General features: G+C 44.1%; 1 protein-coding gene across 1 annotated transcript; it reads left to right on the top strand.

Annotated features, from left to right (window-relative positions):
* The first annotated feature begins 2,525 nt into the window (after positions 1-2,525).
* Positions 2,526-24,987, top strand: POFUT1 (protein O-fucosyltransferase 1). The gene is made up of 7 exons (XM_069243384.1): positions 2,526-2,773; positions 6,275-6,396; positions 8,179-8,361; positions 18,226-18,338; positions 18,966-19,158; positions 21,256-21,498; positions 23,223-24,987. Exons 1-7 carry the CDS (start codon positions 2,680-2,682, stop codon positions 23,409-23,411), a joined length of 1,137 nt encoding a protein of 378 aa, XP_069099485.1. The 5' UTR covers positions 2,526-2,679; the 3' UTR covers positions 23,412-24,987.
* The last annotated feature ends 328 nt before the right edge of the window (positions 24,988-25,315 follow it).

Here is a 25,315-nt window from a genome sequence, read left to right on the forward strand (position 1 = left end):
GCAGTGAAATTCGCTGTTTTCTTTGACGAAAAGGTAAAATCACTTGTAGATCAGGTCATTCATCCTACCCATACATAGGAGCGCAAATCCTTAACCATTTGGCACAACTTTGACCCCATCTCTGACGATGCTCTCCTTAAATGCATCCTCGATACAAAGCCCTCTAACCATTCTCTTGACCCCATCCCTAGTGCCATTGCCATTGACTTCTATACTAACTCTCTTTCCTATTGGACCACTTTGGTCAACCTCTCCCTCAGTCAAGGCTCCCTTCCTGTTTCCTTCAAAACTGGACAGGTCACCCCTCTGCTTAAGAAGCCCACCGCTGATGCGAACGACCTCAACAACTACCGTCCCATCACTAACCTACCCTTTCTTGCGAAAATCACAGAAAAATGTGTAGCGAAACAACTTTCTCGCCATATCAAGGATAATAATCTTCTTGACAATTTCCAGTCCGGCTTCATTCAAAACTGCAGCACTGAAACAGCCCTGCAGCTAGTGATTGATGACGCGCTGCGGATACTCGATTCAGGGGAGTCTTGTCTTCTAATTCTTCTTGACCTTTCTGCAGCCTTTGACACTGTCAATCACAACACTCTCCTTAACACTCTTCAACAGAGAATGGGCATGGAGGGCACTGTGCTCAAATGGTTTGCCTCCTTCCTCTCTGATAGATCCCAAATGATCAAAATAGCGAACAGTCTCTCAGCTCCTTTAGCGGTCAGTCAAGGTGTTCCTCAAGGCTCCATACTTGCACCCACACTGTTCAATCTCTATTTAGAACCGTTGGGAAATCTCCTGAGTAAATCCGGGATCCACTATCATCTATATGCGGATGACACTCAGATTTACCTTAAGGTGGCCTCCAATCACGATCTCTCCTTCCTTAGCTCTACTCTCGACTCCATTCAAAACTGGATGTTAACTCATCAACTGATCCTGAATCCCTCCAAAACAGAATTCCTCCTCCTCTCCTCCTCACTTTCTCATCCCCCAGTGCAATCATGGATGGATCAGATCAATCTAATGAACAATAAGCCCATCATTGTCGAGAGCGCAAAATCCCTTGGTGTCATACTCGACAAAAAACTCAATCTACTCTCCCACATCGACTCCATTGCAAAGTCTGCTCGACACCAACTGCGCCTTCTTTGGGGAATTCGTCGCTTCTTCCCAGAGCACGACCTTAAAACCCTGGTCCAATCGCTGGTTCTCTCCAGATTGGACTACTGCAACTCTCTTCTTACTGGCCTTCCCAAATCCCACCTTTCCCCCCTGAAATCTATTCTCCATTCAGCAGCTCGTTTCATATATGGGGCCAAAAGAAGCGACCACATTACACCCATTTTATCCACCCTCCGTTGGCTTCCCATAGAGGCAAGATCTATCTACAAAACTGCATGTATCACCCACAAAGCCTTGCACTCCTCCTCCCCTCGCTACCTGGTGAATAAACTGAAACTCTCTGGGGGCTCCAGACCATCACGTAATGCAGAAAAGGTATTGCTTGAACCTCCCATTTTCAAGAAGGAAAGATCGATGGCCCAATCCTTTTCAGGCAACGCGGTGAGAATCTGGAACTCACTTCCGCCTCAGCTTTGGACCACCACCTCTTCCCAGGCCTTCAAAACTGACCTCAAAGCTCTCCTTCTTCAAAGACACTTCCAAACTTAATTCAAGCCCTCTATTTTCTGAAGGAAGTCCTTCCATTATAGGAAATTCTGTTCTCCATGCCTATAGAAGTGCCTTCCCAGGGTGTTTTTGTGTTTTGAGTGTCTGCCATTTAGTGCAGTTTTATACCTCTACATGTATTTTGTACTCTTTTGTATCATGCACACGGCACCTTTCCTTTTACAACGTATCATTTGCTACCTCTTTTATCTTGTTTGCTTTTGATACATGCACAACGGCCACCACTGCCTCATGTAACGTAACTATTGTTTTAGTGTTTTGAGTGTCTACCATTTATTGCTATTTTTTTCTTTTTCTTTTTTTTTTTTTTCCTCTACTCGTACTTTATTTGCTCTTGTAACCTGCACACGTCACTTTCTCCTTTCGTATTGCCTCATGTAATGTAACGTTTGTGTTTGTAACAGGCTCACTTGTAATTCCTCTCCTCTTGTATCTTTACTTTGCCTATTGTGAAGCGCTCTGACACCTTCGGGTAAAGTCCGCGCTATATAAAAACGCATTAAATAAATGCAACAGGTGCTGTGCAATCCCATCTTTGGTGTTGCACTGGTCAAAATGTTGAGGGAAACCACTGATTAAAAGTACTTTAGTTCTAAGTATTCAAGACAGTTGTCTAAGTAAAAGCATGGTGTGTTTTTTTTCTAGCGTGTAACTGTACACAGCCCAATCCATTTTACTATGTTCTAGTGGCTGCCCATGGAATCGCAGGTTTCCTAAACTATCCTTCTAGAAACGTGGCGGCTGTTCCTTGCCCTTTTCAGTATAAAATTACGTTCTAGATGTGCACTGGGCTGCCGCCTCCGTTTCCGGGCAAGTGGGCGGGTCACAGTGTGCGCCAATCCTGAAGCAGGGGGCAGGGTTGGGCTAGTTGCCAACCTGTCTCTCTCTCTCTCTCTCTCTGCGCGGCCCGGTCACGTGACTTTTGCCGGGTAAAAGTCAGAAGTCACTTATCTTTGACAGAGGCTGGTGCGGGAGGTAGCAGCCATGAAACGTGCTGTGGCGACCCTACTTTTGGCGGTGCAAGGATACGTGAGCTGTTGGGACCCGGCTGGATACCTGTTGTACTGTCCGTGCATGGGTAAGGCGCATACAAGTTATTTTAGTTAGTGGAAATACCTGATCGCACCCCACTTCACCAGAAAAACACCGATTAACAGCATAAATGCCTGTATGGTGGCCGCTAAGGAGCGATCTTACGCTTCTCAAATTGTGCTTCCCTCCTTTTGTGCCTTATACAATTTTTTTTTTTTTGCCTATTTTTCTTTTATGGCTACTTAGAGATTTACAGGCACACAATCTGAAAATGTATTCTCCGTTCTGATGATGGAACTATCAGATGACTTAGCGGCGGCCTTTCTGCTGGTAGGTCTTTGTTTCGTTGGAGGAGAAGGGGCTGGCGGGTTAATAATACAGAGGATAAAGAAATCGCCTCTCCAAAGTTGGAGGGTGCGTTTTTTGGGAGTGCGGCACGACAAACCGATATACTTCCAAAACGAGAAAGTATTTATTGTCTTCCAATGTATTCGTTTTGAAATTAGACAAATCGTCATACCACGAACTGTGAATATGCAACGTATAAAGCAATTGTACAGTGCACAGCCTTGAAGTAACTCGATAACATTTTGTTGTTTACCTCGTTTCTCATTCTGCGGCAATCTATTTTTAATCAGAGAGCCATGTTGATTTAATAACAAATGCATACCACAAAAAGAGGTAATATTGAGGTTATTATACTCGGTGTCGTTCACTCAACTGTTTGTGCAGCAGGTGAATTCACCCATCAAGCTTTCTCACCGGCATTGTGAACTATCCCACCCTCACGCCATGTACTCTAGCGCAATGACAACAACAAAAATCTATCTTCCTTGGCTATCATAGCAATTGCAGCCTGAAAATGTCCAGTGTGTGTTCTGCTCCCAGATCTATTAACGGTGTTTTTCAACGGGTGTTTTTCAAAGTATTTAATATTGCTCTCCTACTGGCATTGTTAAACTACACCTCCCTCCCACATTTTCTGTTTCTCACACCATCGTTTTTAGTTGGCTACAATGATGTGATTGAGATTGCTTCTAGCCCTTTAGATCCCCCCCCCACCCCCAGTCTAATTTGCAGAAATACTTCCCTGAAAATACTCTAACATACACAACCACCAATCACTAGATAATCCCATAGCATTGCTGCCCCTAGCCCTTTGGGATGTGAGAACCTTATAATTACAACTACACAATGCATACAACATAATAATTGACAGTAACACTCTGTGGATCAAATATGTCGCAAGATTATTGATTACACAGGTTGGTTTAGTTTACAGGCAATCCAGGTGTTGACGATGAGTTCTTTGAACAGACGTCACCCATCCTGAGAAAGCTAGAGCTGTCCTGTTGGTGTTTTTAGCTCCTAAGCACTTATATTCTTTACAGCTCATTTATTTACAGTGGGTTGCCACCTCTGCTCTTTACTATTGTGTTATACTCCTGACAAGTCGGAGCGAGACCCCTATGGTTTCCCCATGTGCTCAGCTTCCATCCTAGCAGGTAAGTAACACTAGGATGCTATCTCTGTCGCACTGCTTGCGACATGTCCAGGACCAGTTCCAATATACATTTAAGGCCTGACCTATCCACTAGTGAAAAATAGATTTGGCCCAATCCTAGAATCTTCTCTGTAGTTAGCCTTTTGTTTCTACCTGATACCTCAGTGTTGTCTTCCTCGCAGTAGTTGCCGCATACAACCAATTTCTGCATAAGTGACTATCGCTAGATACTGGAAACTACACTTCTCTTGAGATACAACCAAGACTCGAAACAACCTTCCACAAATGCATGAGGGAACGCACACTCGCTACGTTTACACAGTGGCACGCACCTTCAAGCCTCCATGCTCCACACATTCATTGGCCTCTCCCATCCTACATACTCATGGCACTTCTAAAGTAACTGTGTGTTCCAAGATACTCAGTATCTGTTGTGTCTTTATTTCCCACAGATTGTGCCTCCTCTGTGGGTATAATGAGTTCCAGACCTGACTGTCCCTTGGTATACCTGACAAGAGATCCCCCATACTCCCTCTACAGTTTACCTTGTGGGCTTTAGCTTCCTTGTCACCCAGATTAAACTATCTTTGTTTATCCTCTTTCAAGACACTACACCACACTCTTGGCTATCTTGCAGGCCATGCCATTTCTCCCCATGTCAGTCATACCCCAGATTGGCGCACTCTCCCATGAATCCCTTGATTTCCATTATAAAATCTCCTCAATTTTCAGAGCCAAAGAATATACAGGAGTCTGGGTCTGCATAGAGCAAATGCTTGCCCACTAACTTCTCCGATTTCCCCCCCCCCCCTTTTTTTGGGTACAAACGTCTCTTCCTAGATGTTGTTAAAACAACTCCTCTTACTCTGTTGCCATAGTTCCCCATAGGTAGATACTCCATAGAAGTATCAGATCATCTCCTGTCTACCCAACAATCCCCGCACTTGGATGCCTTCGAGTGGTGATACCTTATGCAGAAGTCTGAGAAGCAAGAACTTTGTAAATAAACAATAACAAATCCCGTTGAAAGCCTCCACCAAGATACTAGACCCCAAAGATGACCTGAGCCCTTTGTTGACTTACTCTCCATACCAGGGTCCTATTTTGAAATACCCCGTAGCTCCCGAATAATCCATAGTTTACCTCCTAAATGCTTGACAGATTGGCCTCCACCTTCTGTTTCCTCGACTGGTGCACCTCCTAAATGCTTGTCTCACTTTACCTCCTAAATGCATGGCAGACCTGGCTGTTACACCTAAATGCATCTCTGGTCTGGTTCCACCTTAAATGCTCCCAAAACCTGCTTACTTTCTAAATGCTGATGCCATGTTTCCCCAAACATGCTCCAATTTCAGAATTGTCCCCAGACATAATTCCTCTCCAACCTTAAATAGTCCCATGGCAGGAAATCCCATCCTAGTTGCTTTCTAAGCATCCCTAATTTCTGGTCCTGAACCCCACCCCTTTTCGAAAATTACTCTTTCTATTCCAGATCCCAGTCAAAACGCGTCTTTGTGTATAAGAAACCCATGTGCAACAAAATCCTAATCATTCAAGAACTTTAGGGCTGACCTAAACCCTGTTTGCAAATCCAGTCACCTACTGTCCATTGAAGACTGTCTGGGACAACGTCCTTTCCATTGTCTGTTGAGCACTGCTATCCCACTTATCCTTTCTCTGCTAGAGATAGGGCTGCGCAGGAAGGCTATCCCTTCCTCTCTAGGCTGGTTATTCTTTCAGGACAATTGTAGTCGCTTGTACTCACTTAGTTGGCCATTCAAGGGATAACTTGGAAGTCTTATGACCTTGATCCTCTTCCAATGCCCGACACTGTATCTGAAGGGCGAGCCAGGACCTTAATTAACATTCTGGACAGTTGCAGTAAATGCTATTAGACAAGCATTCTGAATCTCCCACCCCTTTTTTTACAACGAGGTTTCCCAGGAAATGTCTCCAGCCGTCACCAGGCCTTGAACCACCAGCTGAGACTTGTTTCGTTTCATTTCATTAATCATTCTCTTTGTTCACTTGTTTTCATTCTAGGTAGGTTTGGAAATCAAGCGGATCACTTCTTAGGATCCTTGGCCTTTGCAAAGATGGTTAATCGCACATTGGCAGTGCCACCTTGGATTGAGTATAGACACCACCGTCCTCCCTATACCAATGTGAGTGAAATGTCACGTTTTTTGCTCTAGGTCAAGGTTACATATGTTCATGTTTCTTGAGCTTGCCCCTTTCTTATCTATCCTGCGTGTTGCATTAGTCTTGGCATCCAGTGTATACCTCTCTTCGCGCTTTTCGGCTGCTTTGACTCTTCAGCAAGAAAGTCCAGCTACACTTAACGGACATACTAGCTAGATGCATCCTGATAAAGTAGTGTTTCATGCAGTCAGCAGACGTCTTGACTCTTGACAGAGCAACAGAAACATCCCAAAAGAGTGAATTTGTAGAATGTAAGTGAGACCAGATCAAGGTACACCAGTAAAGAGAAATTGAAGTAAAAAAGGTTGGATGAAAGAAAGACAGGAAATAAAAAAAGAAGAGAAAATAAAATATTGGGATCAAAACAGTACTATAAATGTAACTCATATAGGTCAAACTAAATCATGAATCAAATTCTAGAGCGTCATAATAGCATTGAGATCTTTTCAGAAAGAGCACTTCTAATTTCTGAACATGATCACTGAATATAAGATGGCAGATATTTGTAAGTTGTGAAATTGCTTGTATTAGTGTCCCAGCCTTCGATTAGTGGTTCACCGGGGGCCCACAGAAGTCAAAAGGGTAGGAAGCTCTGGTTTTATCCAGGGTAGTAATGTGGGGTATGGCAGTACAGGGGATGGCCAACATCTCTCATTAAGGATCGCTCCTGGGGAATCTTGAATCTCCTCTGATGTGACTGTTCCTGGTCCAATATGGATCTTCTGTGCAACAGTTATTGTGGTGGCCTAGAAGAAGTCCATTTGCCAAGATGGTAGGGTTTCCCTATAAAGAATTTGGTACATGATTTAGAAAAGTTCCTGATCAGAGGCATTTCACAGTGGCAAACTAAGGTCTCCTAAAACATACCCCAGCTACGGCATGAAAAGATATTGAAAGGTGCTCAGGAATCAATGGACTATATTTAGGATTGGGAAGGCTTGCTGGGTGGTCTGGAATTCACAGGTGGACCTCAGAAGTGACGTAGAATTATAACAAGAGGGGTAGGATAAGGGAATAGGTTACAAGCAGTTCCTATCTGGACCCAAGCTTCACATAAAAAGAGCAGTCACTTGACAGCTATGCGGTCAGGCTCCGGAAGAACAAGAGCACATAGGCATAGTCAAAACAATATAGCCTGAGGTCCCTTGACTGTAAGTTTACTTCTAAGGGGACATAATCCAGCAGCAGTAAAAATAGGGAATAATGTACGCCAACCTCACTTGGAAGGTGGTAAACGACAAATTATGGAATCAAATACAGTAAAGGCCAACAGATTCAAAGTATACGGAGTCCATTGTATAGAGGATGTTTCAGATACAGAGGGAAAGTTGGGTTGGTTGGTGACCCTCCCATTCAGATTGTCTAGATGGGCAACAAACAGACCTGTTCTTTGGACAGGGTGTCTTGGTAATCTGGCGCTCTGTCCTATTCAGAGAACCATGATGTCTGAAATAGTAAAGCACAAGAAAAATATAGAACCAAAAAAAATGGTCCAGTGAAATGCAAATGTTGCTTTACCGGATCTGTGTAAAGATCCAGGTGATTGAAGATTGCTAAGTATTTAAAACAAAGCTCTGGTTGGAATGATTGTGTGGATTTGTTATGAACAACAAAGTAGGCTACCAAGATTATTGTTGGCAGTACTTTGGAGTGGATGTGCCTGCAGAAAGAGAACGTTTGAGGAAGTTTAACAGTTTGTGATCTAGTTGTGCATTGGCAGAGGCTGACTGCTCTCTTTTCCTCAGGTTCATGTTCCATACAAGGAGTACTTCAAGTTGGAACCGCTCAAGGATTTTCATCGGGTGATTAGCCTCGAAGAGTTCATGGAGAAGTTGGCACCAGAGCACTGGCCTCCTGGTAAGCGTGTGGCATTCTGCTTCGAAGCAGCAGCACAGAGAAGTGCTGATGGGAAGACGTGTCCAATGAAGGTACGCTGGTCATGTGGAAAAAATATTTTTGTGTAGGGTAACAAACTGGTAGACTTTCTATGTACCATTCAGCCTATTTGACTGCATCACCACTTTGCATGTTTCTGTGGCTGAGGCTTGTTTGGCAACCTCTTTCATTACATGTGTTGGTGTAGTATGCTATTTATTATTAAGTTATGATGCCCCTCCCCTCCCTCAACACTAGTGATGAACCATAGATAACCCTCTAGGGATCAGGATCAACATACATGCTTATGCCATCCTGCCAACTTCTAAACACAAAATCACCATGCTTGAGGAGATTGCAAGGCCTTGAGAAGGAGGGTTTATTGCAGAGCATAGCCTGAGGCACTTCTAGCTGCCCAAAACTCCTTCACTACAGCCCCCCTCCCCTCATAAGGTAACTAACTTGCGCCTTCACCATGCACAGCTTATTACTCCACATATATCATTGATGACATCTTCTATGGCATCTTTGATATTGTCACTGCAACATTTGCAGTAAAATATTAATAAGAACAACTGCATGGCGAGGGCACAAGTTATAGTTATCTTAGGGTGCGAGTTATAGTTACTTGAAATAACTAACTAGAACTGCTGAATTTCTATGGTTTTGTATGAGTAAATTCAGACCCTAACTATAACATCCCTGTAAACTTTGTTTTTTTTCTCAGTGTGAATATATATATATATATATATATATATATATATATATATATATATATATATATGTATGTTTGATGGCATGTGTAGCTGCAGATACACATGCTTTGCACATCCCGCCATCTAGTGTTGGGCTCGGAGTGTTACAAGTTGTTTTTCTTCGAAGAAGTCTTTTCGAGTCACAAGATCGAGGGACTTCTCCCCTTTCGGCTCCATTGCGCATGGGCGTCGACTCCATCTTAGATTGTTTTCTTTCCGTCATCGGGTTCGGACGTGTTCCTTTTCGCTCCGCGTTTCGGTTCGGAAAGATAGTTAGAATCTCGGAAAATTCGACGGTATTTGCGTTCGGTATCGGGTTAGTTACAACAGATCGACACCGAATTTTGAAGAGCTCCGGTGGCCTTTCGGGGTTTTCGATCCCCCGTCGGGGCCTGGTCGGCCCGACCACGTGTCTCTTCAAGGCTAATGGAACGGACCCCATTCCGCTTCTGCCCCAAATGTCACAACAAGTATTCTTATACAGATCAGCATCTGGTCTGTAACTTGTGTTTGTCTCCAGAACACAAAGAAGATACTTGTGAAGCCTGTCGAGCGTTTCGGTCGAGGAAGACATTAAGAGACCGAAGAGTGAGATGACTACAGATGGCGTCGGCACCGACAGGACAAAAACACTTGGAGGAGGAAGAAGAAACCTTCTCCATCGAGGATTCGGACGAGGTCGATCCCGAACAGACGCTGAAAACCATGAGTAAGACGTCGACACACAAAACTCACGGAAAAACCACTAAAGCCCAGGGGACGCCAGCAGGCCATGGCTTAACCCAAAAAATAGGTGACCGATCATCGGCACCGAAAAAGGGCACGCATGTATCGAAGACATCCGACTCCGGTCGAGATACCGGCACAGAGCAGACTCGACCCCGAGACAGCGGGTCAGAGCAAGTTCGGCACCGAGGGGGCGGCACCGAAACGAGTCGGCACCGAGAGACCGGAACGCCAAAAATTAAAAAGTGTCATCGGAGCTGAAAAAGACTGCCGAAAAAGTTTCCAATCCGAAACATCCGGCCTCGGAACCGAAAACAAGTTCCTACACAGAGGAACAGGGACTGTCCTCACAAATGCAAGGACATAGGTTCGGACAAGAACTAGAGTCAATGGAGCCAGACTACACTCAGAGAAGGCTCCACATCCAAAAGGACACAGGGAAGATAAGTACTCTTCCACCAATTAGGATGAAAAGAAGACTTGCCTTTCAAGAAAAAGACAAGCAGCCACAGGCAAAGGTGGCAAGACAAGTAACACCGCCACCACGCTCAACGCACACATCACCGGTAGCCACTCCACCACTGATGCAGTCCCCAACTCATACTGGAATGAGTCAGGATGATCCCGACGCATGGGATCTTTATGATGCGCCAGTATCCGATAACAGCCCAGACTGTTATCCAGCGAGACCGTCGCCACCTGAGGACAGTACAGCCTACACACAGGTGGTGTCAAGAGCAGCGGTGTTTCATAATGTCACCCTGCATGCAGAGCCTATTGAGGATGACTTTTTATTTAACACACTATCCTCCACACATAGCCAATACCAAAGTCTCCCTATGCTACCTGGAATGCTAAAACACTCCAAACAGGTGTTTCAGGAGCCTGTGAAGGGCAGGGCCGTAACTCCAAGGGTGGAGAAGAAATACAAGCCACCGCCAACAGACCCTGTATACATCACGCAGCAATTAACACCAGACTCTGTGGTAGTAGGGGCAGCTCGCAAGAGAGCGAACTCACACACCTCAGGAGATGCACCACCTCCAGACAAGGAGAGTCGCAAGTTCGATGCTGCGGGGAAAAGGGTTGCAGCACAAGCGGCCAACCAATGGCGCATTGCCAACTCACAGGCATTGCTGGCGAGATATGATAGGGCTCATTGGGATGAAATGCAACATTTCATTGAACACTTACCCAAGGAGTTCCAAAAAGGGCACAACAGGTGGTGGAGGAAGGACAGAGTATCTCGAACAATCAGATACGCTCGGCAATGGATGCAGCAGATACAGCTGCTAGGACAGTAAATACAGCAGTGACCATAAGGAGACACGCATGGCTGCGTACATCAGGATTCAAGCCGGAAATACAACAAGCCATGCTGAATATGCCATTTAACGGACAGCAGTTGTTTGGGCCGGAGGTTGACACTGCTATCGAAAAACTTAAAAAGGACACTGATACGGCCAAAGCCATGGGCACACTCTACTCCCCACAGAGCAGAGGCACATTTCGTAAAACACAGTTTTGAGGGGGGTTTCGAGGACAAAGCACAGAACCCTCAACCTCACAAACAAGGCCCACTTATCAGAGCCAATATCAGCAGGGAAGTTTTCGGGGACAACATAGAGGGGGCCAATTCCAAAAGAGTAGAGGCAAGTTCCAAAGTCCCAAAACTCCTCAAAACAAGCAGTGACTTCCACGTCACAAATCCCCAACACATAACACCTGTGGGGGGGAGACTAACCAAGTTCTACAAACAATGGGAGGAAATAACAACAGACACTTGGGTCCTAGCAATTATCCAGCATGGTTATTGCATAGAATTTCTCAAATTCCCTCCAAATGTTCCACCGAAAACACACAATATGTCAAAACAACACATGGATCTTCTAGAACTAGAAATCCAAGCGTTGTTACAAAAAGATGCAATAGAACTGGTACCAATTCATCAGAGAGGAACAGGAGTTTACTCTCTGTACTTTCTCATACCCAAAAAGGACAAAACTCTAAGACCTATATTAGATCACAGAACATTAAATACCTACATCAAATCACTTTCACATGGTGACATTACAGGACGTAATCCCATTGCTCAAACAACAAGACTACATGACAACACTACACCTAAAGGATGCATACTTCCGTATACCGATACATCCTTCACACAGAAAGTACTTAAGGTTTGTATTCCAAGGGGTACAATACCAATTCAAAGTGTTGCCATTCGGGATAACAACTGCGCCAAGAGTTTTTACAAAATGCCTGGCAGTAGTGGCTGCACATATCAGGAGGCAGCAAATACATGTGTTCCCGTACCTAGACGATTGGTTAATCAAAACCAACACGCGAGAACGGTGTTCACAACACACAAAGTATGTCATAGAAACCCTCCACAAACTAGGTTTCTCACTCAACTACACAAAGTCACACCTTCAGCCGTGTCGAACACAGTAATACTTAGGAGCCACAGTCAACACAACAAAAGGGATTGCCACTCCAAGTCCACAAAGGGTACAGGCATTTCACAATGTAATACTGTAGGAAAGTACCATCTTGCCTGGCATGTTACCCCCATTTTTCACTGTATATATGTTGTTTTAGTTGTATGTGTCACTGGGACCCTGGTAACCCCGGGCCCCAGTGCTCATAAGTGTGCCTGAATGTGTTACCTGTGTAGTGACTAACTGTCTCACTGAGGCTCTGCTAATCAGAACCTCAGTGGTTATGCTCTCTCATTTCTTTCTAAATTGTCACTAACAGGCTAGTGACCAATTTTACCAATTTACATTGGCTTACTGGAACACCCTTATAATTCCCTAGTATATGGTACTGAGGTACCCAGGGTATTGGGGTTCCAGGAGATCCCTATGGGCTGCAGCATTTCTTTTGCCACCCATAGGGAGCTCTGACAATTCTTACACAGGCCTGCCACTGCAGCCTGAGTGAAATAACGTCCACGTTATTTCACAGCCATTTTACACTGCACTTAAGTAACTTATAAGTCACCTATATGTCTAACCTTTACCTGGTAAAGGTTAGGTGCAAAGTTACTTAGTGTGAGGGCACCCTGGCACTAGCCAAGGTGCCCCCACATTGTTCAGAGCCAATTCACTGAACTTTGTGAGTGCGGGGACACCATTACACGCGTGCACTACATATAGGTCACTACCTATATGTAGCTTCACCATGGTAACTCCGAATATGGCCATGTAACATGTCTATGATCATGGAATTGCCCCCTCTATGCCATCCTGGCATTGTTGGTACAATTCCATGATCCCAGTGGTCTGTAGCACAGACCCTGGTACTGCCAGACTGCCCTTCCTGGGGTTTCTCTGCAGCTGCTGCTGCTGCCAACCCCTCAGACAGGCAGCTGCCCTCCTGGGGTCCAGCCAGGCCTGGCCCAGGATGGCAGAACAAAGAACTTCCTCCTAGAGAGGGTGTGACACCCTCTCCCTTTGGAAAATGGTGTGAAGGCAGGGGAGGAGTAGCCTCCCCCAGCCTCTGGAAATGCTTTGTTGGGCACAGATGTGCCCAATTCTGCATAAGCCAGTCTACACCGGTTCAGGGACCCCTTAGCCCCTGCTCTGGCGCGAAACTGGACAAAGGAAAGGGGAGTGACCACTCCCCTGACCTGCACCTCCCCTGGGAGGTGTCCAGAGCTCCTCCAGTGTGCTCCAGACCTCTGCCATCTTGGAAACAGAGGTGCTGCTGGCACACTGGACTGCTCTGAGTGGCCAGTGCCACCAGGTGACGACAGAGACTCCTGCTGATAGGCTCCTTCAGGTGTTAGTAGCCTTTCCTCTCTCCTAGGTAGCCAAACCCTCTTTTCTGGCTATTTAGGGTCTCTGTCTCTGGGGAAACTTTAGATAACGAATGCATGAGCTCAGCCGAGTTCCTCTGCATCTCTCTCTTCACCTTCTGATAAGGAATCGACCGCTGACCGCGCTGGAAGCCTGCAAACCTGCAACATAGTAGCAAAGACGACTACTGCAACTCTGTAACGCTGATCCTGCCGCCTTCTCAACTGTTTTCCTGCTTGTGCATGCTGTGGGGGTAGCCTGCCTCCTCTCTGCACCAGAAGCTCCGAAGAAATCTCCTGTGGGTCGACGGAATCTTCCCCCTGCAACCGCAGGCACCAAAAAGCTGCATTACCGGTCCCTTGGGTCTCCTCTCAGCACGACGAGCGAGGTCCCTCGAATCCAGCGACACCGTCCAAGTGACCCCCACAGTCCAGTGACTCTTCAGCCCAAGTTTGGTGGAGGTAAGTCCTTGCCTCACCTCGCTGGGCTGCATTGCTGGGAACCGCGACTTTGCAAGCTACTCCGGCCCCTGTGCACTTCCAGCGGAAATCCTTCGTGCACAGCCAAGCCTAGGTCCACGGCACTCTAACCTGCATTGCACGACTTTCTAAGTTGGTCTCCGGCGACGTGGGACTCCTTTGTGCAACTTCGGCGAGCACCGTTTCACGCATCCTCGTAGTGCCTGTTTCTGGCACTTCTCCGGGTGCTACCTGCTTCAGTGAGGGCTCCTTGTCTTGCTCGACGTCCCCTCTCTCTGCAGGTCCAATTTGCGACCTCCTGGTCCCTCCTGGGCCCCAGCAGCGTCCAAAAACGCCAAACGCACGATTTGCGTGTAGCAAGGCTTGTTGGCGTCCATCCGGCGGGAAAACACTTCTGCACGACTCTCCAAGGCGTGGGGGATCCATCCTCCAAAGGGGAAGTCTCTAGCCCTTGTCGTTCCTGCAGTATTCACAGTTCTTCAGCCTAGTAAGAGCTTCTTTGCACCAGCCGCTGGCATTTCTTGGGCATCTGCCCATCTCCGAGTTGCTTGTGACTTTTGGACTTGGTCCCCTTGTTCCACAGGTACCCTCAGTCAGGAATCCATCGTTGTTGCATTGCTGATTTGTGTTTTCCTTGCATTTTCCCTCTAACACGACTATTCTGTCCTTAGGGGAACTTTAGTGCACTTTGCACTCACTTTTCAGGGTCTTGGGGAGGGTTATTTTTCTAACTCTCACTATTTTCTAATAGTCCCAGCGACCCTCTACAAGGTCACATAGGTTTGGGGTCCATTCGTGGTTCACATTCCACTTCTGGAGTATATGGTTTGTGTTGCCCCTATCCCTATGTTTCCCCATTGCATCCTATTGTAACTATACATTGTTTGCACTGTTTTCTAAGACTATACTGCATATTTCTGGTATTGTGTGTATATATATCTTGTGTATATTTCCTATCCTCTCACTGAGGGTACACTCTAAGATACTTTGGCATATTGTCATAAAAATAAAGTACCTTTATTTTTAGTATAACTGTGTATTGTGTTTTCTTATGATATTGTGCATATGACACTAAGTGGTACTGTAGTAGCTTCACACGTCTCCTAGTTCAGCCTAAGCTGCTCTGCTAAGCTACCATTATCTATCAGCCTAAGCTGCTAGACACCCTATACACTAATAAGGGATAACTGGGCCTGGTGCAAGGTGCAAGTACCCCTTGGTACTCACTACAAGCCAGTCCAGCCTCCTACAAATACAGGCCATGTATCCAAAACAGAAGATACAAGTCAAGATGGTGATGAAACTACTAGGCATGATGTCCTCATGCATAGCCATTGTCCCAAACGCAAGGTTGCACATGCGGCCCTTACAACAGTGCCTAGCATCACAATGGTCACAGGCACAGGGTCAACTTCTAGATCTAGTGTTGATAAACCGCCAAACATACACCTCGCTTCAATGGTGGAACAATATAAATTTAAACCAAGGGCGGCCTTTCCAAGACCCAGTGCCTCAATACGTAATAACGACAGATGCCTCCATGATAGGGTGGGGAGCACACCTCAATCAACACAGCATCAAAGGACAATGGGACACTCAGCAGAGACAGTTTCACATAAATCACTTAGAACTACTGGCAGTATTTCTAGCGTTGAAGGCATTTCAACCCATAATAAGCCACAAACACATTCTTGTCAAAACAGACAACATGACAACGATGTATTATCTGAACAAACAGGGAGGAACACAGTTGTGTCTCCTGACACAGAGAATAAGGCATTGGGCGATTCACAACCACATTCGCCTAGTAGCACAGTTTATTCCAGGGATTCAGAATCAGTTAGCAGACAATCTCTCTCGAGATCACCAACAAGTCCACGAATGGGAGATTCACCCCCAAATACTAAACACTTACTTCCAAAGATGGGGAACACCACAAATAGACCTATTTGCAACAAAAGAAAACGCAAAATGCCAAAACTTCGCATCCAGGTACCCACAAGATCAATCTCAGGGCAATGCGTTACGGATGAGCTGGTCAGGGATATTTGCATACGCTTTTCCCCCTCTCCCACTCCTTCCGTATCTAGTAAACAAATTGAGTCAAAACAAACTCAAACTCGTACTAATAGCACCAACCTGGGCAAGACAACCTTGGTACACAACACTACTATACCTCTCAGTAGTGCCTCATATCAAGCTTCCAAACAGACCAGATCTGTTAACTCAACACAAACAACAGATCAGGCATCCAAATCCAGCATCACTGAATCTAGCAATTTGGCTCCTGAAGTCTTAGAATTCGGACATCTAGACCTCCCACAGGAATGTATGGAGGTCATAAAACAAGCAAGGAAACCAACCACAAGACATTGCTATGCAAATAAGTGGAAAAGATTTGTTTATTATTGCCATAATAATAAAATTCAACCATTACACGCATCTGCTAAAGACATCGTAAGCTACTTACTGCATTTACAAAAGTCAAAGCTAGCTTTTTCATCCATTAAAATACATCTTACTGCAATTTGAGGTTATCTGCAAATTACGCACTCAACTTCGTTATTTAGGATCCCAGTCATAAAAGCATTTATGGAGTGCCTAAAGAGAATGATTCCACCAAGAACGCCACCAGTTCCTTCATGGCACCTTAACATTGTCTTAACACGACTCATGGGTCCACCTTTTGAACCCATGCACTCATGTGAGATACAATATTTAACATGGAAAGTAGCGTTTCTCATTGCCATCACATCTCTAAGAAGAGTAAGTGAAATACAGGCATTTACCATACAAGAACCCTTTATTCAAATACACAAGCATAAAGTAGTTTTACGAACTAACCCAAAGTTCTTACCAAAAGTCATATCACCGTTTCACTTAAATCAAACAGTAGAACTACCAGTGTTCTTTCCAGAACCAGATTCTGTAGCTGAAAGAGCACTACATACATTAGACATCAAAAGAGCTTTAATGTACTACATTGATAGAACAAAACAAATACGAAAAACAAAACAACTGTTCGTTGCTTTTCAAAAACCTCATACAGGGAATCCAATATCCAAACAAGGCATTGCCAGATGGATAGTTAAATGTATTCAAACCTGTTATCTCAAAGCAAAAAGAGAACTGCCTATAACACCAAAGGCACATTCAACTAGGAAGAAAGGTGCTACTATGGCCTTTCTAGGAAACATTCCAATGACTGAAATATGTAAGGCAGCCACATGGTCTACGCCTCATACATTCACCAAACATTACTGCGTGGATGTGTTAACAACACAACAAGCCACAGTAGGACAAGCAGTACTACGAACTCTATTTCAAACAACTTCAACTCCTACAGGCTGAGCCACCGCTTTTGGGGAGATAACTGCTTACTAGTCTATGCAAAGCATCTGTATCTGCAGCTACACATGCCATTGAACGGAAAATGTAACTTACCCAGTGTACATCTGTTCGTGGCATGAGATGCTGCAGATTCACATGCGCCCACCCGGGAGCCTGTAGCCGTTTCAAAGTTGATCTTGAACATTTGTAAATATATCACTTTAAACACCATTATGTACATACGTATTTACTCCATTGCATGGGCACTATTACTATAATACACAACTCCTACCTCACCCTCTGCGGGGAAAAAAATCTAAGATGGAGTCGACACCCATGCGCAATGGAGCCGAAAGGGGAGGAGTCCCTCGATCTCGTGACTCGAAAAGACTTCTTCGAAGAAAAACAACTTGTAACACTCCGAGCCCAACACTAGATGGCGGGATGTGCAAAGCATGTGAATCTGCAGCGTCTCATGCCACGAACAGATGTACACTGGGTAAGTGACATTTTCCATATATATATATATATATATATATATAATATAATACACTCCTCCCCTAATGTCAATGTGCCTGCAGAGTTAATCTTGTTGATGTCCCTTATCCCTTTCTACCATAGTCGCCTAAGACATTTACATGTACTCTTTCCGGTTTTGTACTTTTGAGGGTTTTGTGGGCTGTCCCTTCTTTCTGACCGATTCTTTTGTATGTTACATGCTATTCCATGTCTCCCGTGTGACACTTGTTCTGTTTCTTCTGTGACCTTTCCTATTTACTTTGTGATTTTCATGTGTTTTTGTTTTTGTTTTTTCTATTGCACAGGATGGAAGCCCATTTGGCCCTTTCTGGGACAACTTTGCTGTGGATTTCGACCAGTCAAACCTATTTGGGGGCATCTCGTTCAGTGCCTATTATAAAGATGAATGGTTGAGGAGGTATAAAAGCCCTGTGGCCATTTCTCAGGAGCATGTGATGGACACTGAGTCCATATCGGGGGCAGGTGGCATAAGGTTAAGCCGAGAGACTGCAAGTTGGATTTGCATGTAGAGGATTTGGTTCTTAGGCCATTGAGACTTAGGGGTGTAAATCCAGATATCAAGTGATTATTGTTGAATTGTTAATGACTGACTAAAACTAACCAGTGATCACAACTGGGAACATTTGTGAGTTCTTATGGTGTACTATTGTTTGAATGGAGGTGTTAGGCTTTGGGAAGATTATCGTTCGTGATTTGGATGTGAATAGTTGTTGGGCTATATTGTTGAATTGGAAATAAACCAATAGGTTTAATTGGTCTGGTAGAGTCCGAAATAGAGTACTCTATCTAATTTGGTACATGGATTTTGCTTTGTAGACTCATGCACTTGACTGATTTATGATGAGCACTCTTTACATGGGCTACTGTTTGTCTTCAGTGGACGATGACCTAAAACGATCTTGACGAGGATTAATGGACCCTGCATTAGATATCTTATGCTAGGCTGGTAGTCTTGCTGTTTAAACAATTTCCTACCTTTCTGGCCACGATGTTCGGTATTAGTGTGACATTTTTCTTCTTCTAGGTTCCCATCATCTGAACACCCAGTCCTTGCCCTTCCCGGTGCCCCTGCCCAGTTTCCAGTTCTAGAGGAGCATCGGTGGCTCCACAAATATGTTGTCTGGTCCGACAAGATGATGCAGGAAGGGAACGATTACATTCGTTCTCTCCTTGTTCGGCCTTTTGTTGGAATTCACCTGCGTATTGGCTCAGATTGGGTAAGTTACTTGTAATAGACTTCTTATTGCGACTCTTACGGCGTGAAAATAGCTAACGCTCAGGAAGACGGCCCAGGATACCATGCATCTTTTTATCTTCCAACATTTATTACAATTTACTTTTTCATATACCTTTCTGACATCTGTGCATGTTCCACCCATCTTGTAGGTAGCAGTATGGCATACATTCTGTAGCCTCTCTTTTCTGGCCCTCCAGAATTGGTCCTCTTGCGAGTCCCTCAGAGTCTGGAAGTGGCTGTATTTGCTACTTTTTGCTACGGATACTTATCTGATTAGACTGCAAATCTGCAAAAAGCTCCCAAAAAAATGTTCTAAAGTGACTTGAAGAAAGAATAGTGAAATTTGCCTGCATGGTAAAGCTCTGGTCTTGTGGGGGAAATTATTTACCTCGGTCTCTTAATAGCCAGGCCAAATACTGTAGTGTGCCAACATATCACACACTTTAAAAAAAAAAAAAAAAGCGCTTCCACCATGGCATTGCTCACTCCCCTATTGTCAAGTCTAGTTGTCAGTTCATTCATATCCCAACATATCTAGCTGCCACTTAGATCTTGCAGGTTCTCCGGTCCTCCAATTTGGACATGCTAATTTGCAAAAAGGCTTTATGAAATTATTTTAAGAGGCTGGTTCTCACTCTCTTCTCCTTGTGTGCACCTCTGTATGAAATTGTTCTTTTAAAATGAGTGGTTACTTCTAATATGCATATATAATCTAAGAATATAAATTCAAACGTAGCATCATGGTGGCTATTGAGCTTTTTGCCATCTTTGACAAGAACGTGTTTCCTTTCAGATCCTGGGCTTCGGTTTTGCTTAGAAGTCGTCTAAGTTTCCCCTTTACCAGGCAAGAAAATTACTGTAGTGCTTCTGATTCCACCAGGAAGCCTTGGATGGTATTTGCCATGAAATGAGGAGTTGCTTGTTCAGTCTAAACTTTGTTCTATGGTGCCTCAAGTAACCAGGAGCAAGTGGGCCATGCCCTGATGGACTGTTTCAATTAATGTATTAACAAAATTCCATTAGAGCTTGCACATATTCCCTAGCTGTAAGAGAAGATGGCTTCTTCAGGTCTTTCAGAGAACACTATTAGCAGAAAATTGTAACTTAGGAACCTGGAAGCGAGCCTACCTTTTCATATTTATTTCTTGAATTCCGATGCAGAAGGTGAGACGCATGTGAAACAGAAGTACTTTCGAAGTATTAAAGAAAGTTTGTTTCCCTATTGCTTGAGGTTGCTATATTCTAAATCATAACTTTATGTAAGACTTTTGCTGAAAAAGTACTTACAGGTCCTTTAGAAGTGTTTTCAAGCAAGGATTCCCCCACCCCCAAATTCATAGGCAACCTTCTTTTCCTCCACAAATACACACTCAAATGATGCACCTAAGAACTGTGGAAAGCTGATATCCTCATGAACTGTGCACAGAACCAAAACACATCAAAGCTACAGAAAAAATACCCTTTCTCTGAGTATTCACAACAAAATGTTTATATTTTCTGGATATTTGTAATTTGGAAAAAAAGTTTTCCACTCAGAAGGCATTCCTTCTTCCCAGGGAAAGTGGGTATTGCGCACCACTGCCTAAAATTCTCAAATTCACTGTTTTGTTTTGGCAAAACACCAACTTCCCATGACACCATGCCTTAAGTTCTAATATTCAGCCTGTTTTGGACAAAGGAAGTGGCAAGAGGATTAGTTAGCTACAGAGTCTCAGGTAAAGCAAGCAGTGAATTACATCATGTTATTTATACCCCTTCCAGCAGATTGTAAATGCATCTTCTATAAATGTGTCAAACCTTTATTTTGACATGAACGTTTGCTGTTGCTTGCAAACATTTGTAATTTACCAGTGTTTTTGTCCTAAGGACTTTTCCTCAAGACTTCGATCAAAACTGGTGGTGATGTGTATGGAAGCTGGGCCATGTGTGGCAGGTTCCGTGGTTTTTGGCTGTGTGTGGAAATGTCTCAAGGGTAGCTCTGCTTGGTTACTGTTCAGGTTAACCATAAGAGTGCAGTGGGCCATATGCAAGAGAAACCACTAGTCGTGTCATTTTTTTTTTCTTTCTTTTTTTACAGAAAAATGCCTGCAAAATGGTAACCGATGGCTCTGCGGGGCCTCACTTCATGGCCTCCCCTCAGTGTGTTGGGTACAACCGCCAGAAGGCAGCGGAGCTTACCATGGATATGTGCCTGCCAGACTTTGCTGAGATCTCACGAGCCCTGAAACTTTGGGTGCAGGAGATTGGGGCTCTATCCATCTACATCGCTACTGACTCGGAGTCATACAAAGAGGAAATACAGCAGCTCTTCCATGGAAAGGTATTATGTGTTGCTGGGTTGTCGTTTGTTTGATTGCTAGATGCTCATGGATGGTACTCAGTCTGTGAAAGGAGGGTGGGATAGGAGGGGGGAGCAGGGTCTTATAAGCAGTTATTTCCATACTGGTTATCAACACCGGTCCGCTCCACATGCTGCTCTTGAACATGTAAGGATCCCGTGGCCTCTGTTTTTTCTTTTTTTTTAAACTGGATTGAACTGAACACAGATTCCACCCGCTTTCCCAACCTTCAGACTCTTCCCACACTGCTACCTTTCAATGTAGACTCACTTTTAAGTCAGCTTGTTTGTACCAGCGGGTTCCCCCTTTAAATGTGTTTTGTGCCCAGCTCAATTTGTTTTTGTATTTTTAAGTCAAGCATAATGAATTGCCTCTTTGTAATTATGGATGAGTCAAGAAATAAAAAATAAAAAAAAACTTGGAAAATTCACACAGTGTTAGTGTAGGTAATACAGCCCTACCCACAATGTGGTAAATATTGAGACTTAGGGTATTCAAATTAAACAGTGCATGGAGTTGAATCATTGAATGTAATGATGTCCCATATAATCCTTTCTAGACTCTTCCCCTCCTCTATTCCCCCCCCAACCCCCTCCCAAAAAATATTTTACTACTACAGTCTCCCTAATAGACGTTTCAAGGCTCTCCCTCCTTTGAGTCATCCCAAACCTCAACTAATATGATCTCCCAAATAATAGTATCTGGACTCTGACCTTCTCTAGCCCTCCTTTATTCTGTTCAGTCACCCTACCAGACTCGCGTGCCTGCTGCTCAGATTAACAAATTATATTCCCTTATACTAACCCACCACTAATCCTTTGGGTCAGCTAAACTGATTAAAGTATTTAGTTTCATTTTTGTGAACCCTAATTGCATCAGTGTTGCATTATCCTGTACCCCACTTTTTCCAAAACACTGTTGCAAGCCTAATTATTCCAGTTTCAGGGAGTTTTTTTTCCACCCTGTTCCAAATAATTGGATACAGGTGATTGACCTGAGAGAATTACTTCATGTTGATAAGTGGATGATACTCAAATTCTCCGAGGGGTACTGTTTTGCACTTTTCTGTCGAGGTTTCTTTCTAGAGCAGTAGATCTTAACCTGGGGTCCGCAAAACCTACTCAGGGTGTCCACAACTGTTTTGAAAATTAAATATTAGCAGATTATTAAAATATGCCTACAGTTTCCTTAGCTTGGTTCGAGGGAGATGCTCAAGTACAGGGGATAGTAGTATGGACAGTTGGTGACCTCGATTAAACCACTAATATGCACCAACGCAAACCACACATTACGAGCAAAAAGGATAAAGCAACATGATAGAACCTATTGTATGGCGTTGTCTTTTTTTGTTTTTTAATCGAGAGTTTGAAACACTGCAACCTTCCAATTAAAATGTCAATTTTTATATATCTTGTCTGTGTACTAAACTGAATTATTTCATAATTTGTTTTTTATATTTGTTTCTGTAGTCTTGTGTATTGTTTTGTGGGTCACACCATAGAAATTGCTTAGCTGGGGATCCCCTGTCTCCATTAGTCATTCATTGAGGCCTCCAGAAGTCAGAAGGTTAGGAACTGCTGGTCTAGAGTTTTACACAAAGTTCAGGCAAGTGGCTGGAAACCATTTGGTCTGCTGAGACGGGAGGTTGACTTTTATGGGGCACACTTTTTTGCAGTTCCATCTAATAACCTTCGTTCTGTTTCAGGTGAAGGTGGTGAGTCTGGAGCCTGATGTGGCTCTTGTAGACCTATACGTTCTGAGCCAGTCGGATCACTTCATCGGGAACTGTGTTTCCTCATTCACAGCCTTTGTGAAGCGGGAGAGGGATGTGCATTGGAGACCTTCCTCGTTCTTTGGCATGGACCACCCCCCAGCTCCCCGGGATGAATTATGAAAAACAGACACCTCTTGAAAATTCTGGAGCCAGGACGGGTTCCAGGGTTTGTCTTCTGGAACACAGTGGCAAATTGTTATTCAGTGACACCAGGGTCTGCGCTGCACACATTGTGTAATTTGACAAGCCTTCCTGAACTCACTTTGCTTGCTGGTTCATCAGTTGTTTGGGTCACTTGTGTGTTTTAAAGGTATCTGCAATCTCTTTGTATAGGGTAAGGCAAGTGTTCAGACAACAACATCGCCTTTCAGTCCCTTTTTATTGATGCCTTGATCTTCACACAGTGGTGTTCCGTCCATGTTTACCAAATATGCAAACACCACCCAAGATGTAGGAATTTCAGATACTCTGTAAAAGCCATTAGAGAGTCAGTGAAAATGCCAACACTTTCTGAAATGAAGCACATTCTCCAGGCTTTTTACATTGGTCCTTGGAATGTCTGTGCAGAAATGCTGCTTGTCCTGGTTTGTTTTACATAGATTTTTAATGATTCTAAAGTAACAAGTACCGCCCACTGAGACTGTGGAACCATGGTAGATAAACTCTCCTCCAAATTTGGGGTCATGTGCACTTGATCATTGCAATCCATTCCCAGCAGCGGCTTCTTCCAGCCGCCTTAATTTTGAAAGAATGAGAGTGGTTGAGGTCTATGACATATCATGGATCCTTCACCTTGTGACGGTGGGAGGTGCAATGGAGCTTCAGAAATGCAGGTATCCTCTCCTGCGGCCCTGAGAAAAGTGAGAGCTTCAGGATTGCAGCAAGATGGCTGCAAATTGGAGCAGATGAACATTCCTCCCTGGAATCAAACCTGGTATGGTAAGAGAGTCTCCTCATATAACAGGTGCCTGACAAGAATGACCTCTCATGAACAAGTTCCTCTTCTCTTAGAGATGGTTGTTGTTGAAATAATGTTCTGTAATCTAAGATCTTTGTCATAACCCAGCTAGGAAGGTGGAGTGTTACTGGACTTTGTTTCGGTTATCCACCCCTTCCTGATGTGTAGTTGACCTTGAAGAATTGGTGGCTCTTCCAGGATGTTGGAATTCATCAGAGTGTCCTTGAAAAGAACACACACACACCCACCCCTAAACCTAGAAGAGTAAGATGCGTATGTGCATTGCCAAAAGTTTGAGTAAATGCATTTATTCCCACCAGACCTTGGAGGGAGTAATCTGTATGACAGGGCAGAGGCACACGCTGGGTAGAACACACACTTCTAAACCTAGAAGAGTAAAAATGTATTTTGCACCAGGTGAAGTCTGAATAAATGCACTTATTTCCACCTGAAACCCTGAGGAGGGAGAAGTGTGCGGATACATTCCCCAATTCTTGAAAGGTCCAGATGCACATATTTGGGCAGAAGCAGGCAGATGTGCATGGGGGACATTAAATAAATGTATCCTTGAATTATTTGTTTTTTTAATCACATGGCCAAGATTTGGGGGTCAGATAACATGTGTTAATCGTGCTGCTGTGACCATTTTATACAAATAATCTTGCTGCTGTGGCACCTGCTTTATTGAGCTTTTTTTGATAATGTGAATTATTTTTCTCAATAAATTTTTTACATTGAGTTGTTTGCGTTGAAGGAAGGGCCTTAACACAAAGACATGGTTGAAACGCCAGTGATTTATGCTCAAGCCATGCTGATTACCCAAGGAAATATGTAGATGTGAGGTAAGTCCTTATAAAAAAAAAACTGACATCATCGACTTTCTGGAAATGGAGTGAGATTCACTTGAGTGTGTTATGTTTGTGTACTGGCTAAAGGTTTGAGTGAATTTAGGACGGTTTTGTACTCTTACTCACAATCAGTGAGTGACTTTTCACCACTCAGGGGGTCATTGCGACCCTGGCCGTCTTGAGCCCACCAGGGTAGTAGTGGCTGTCTGACTGCCGCT

The sequence above is a fragment of the Pleurodeles waltl genome, chromosome 7 (assembly GCF_031143425.1).
Source record: "Pleurodeles waltl isolate 20211129_DDA chromosome 7, aPleWal1.hap1.20221129, whole genome shotgun sequence".
Lineage (NCBI taxonomy): Eukaryota > Metazoa > Chordata > Amphibia > Caudata > Salamandridae > Pleurodeles > Pleurodeles waltl.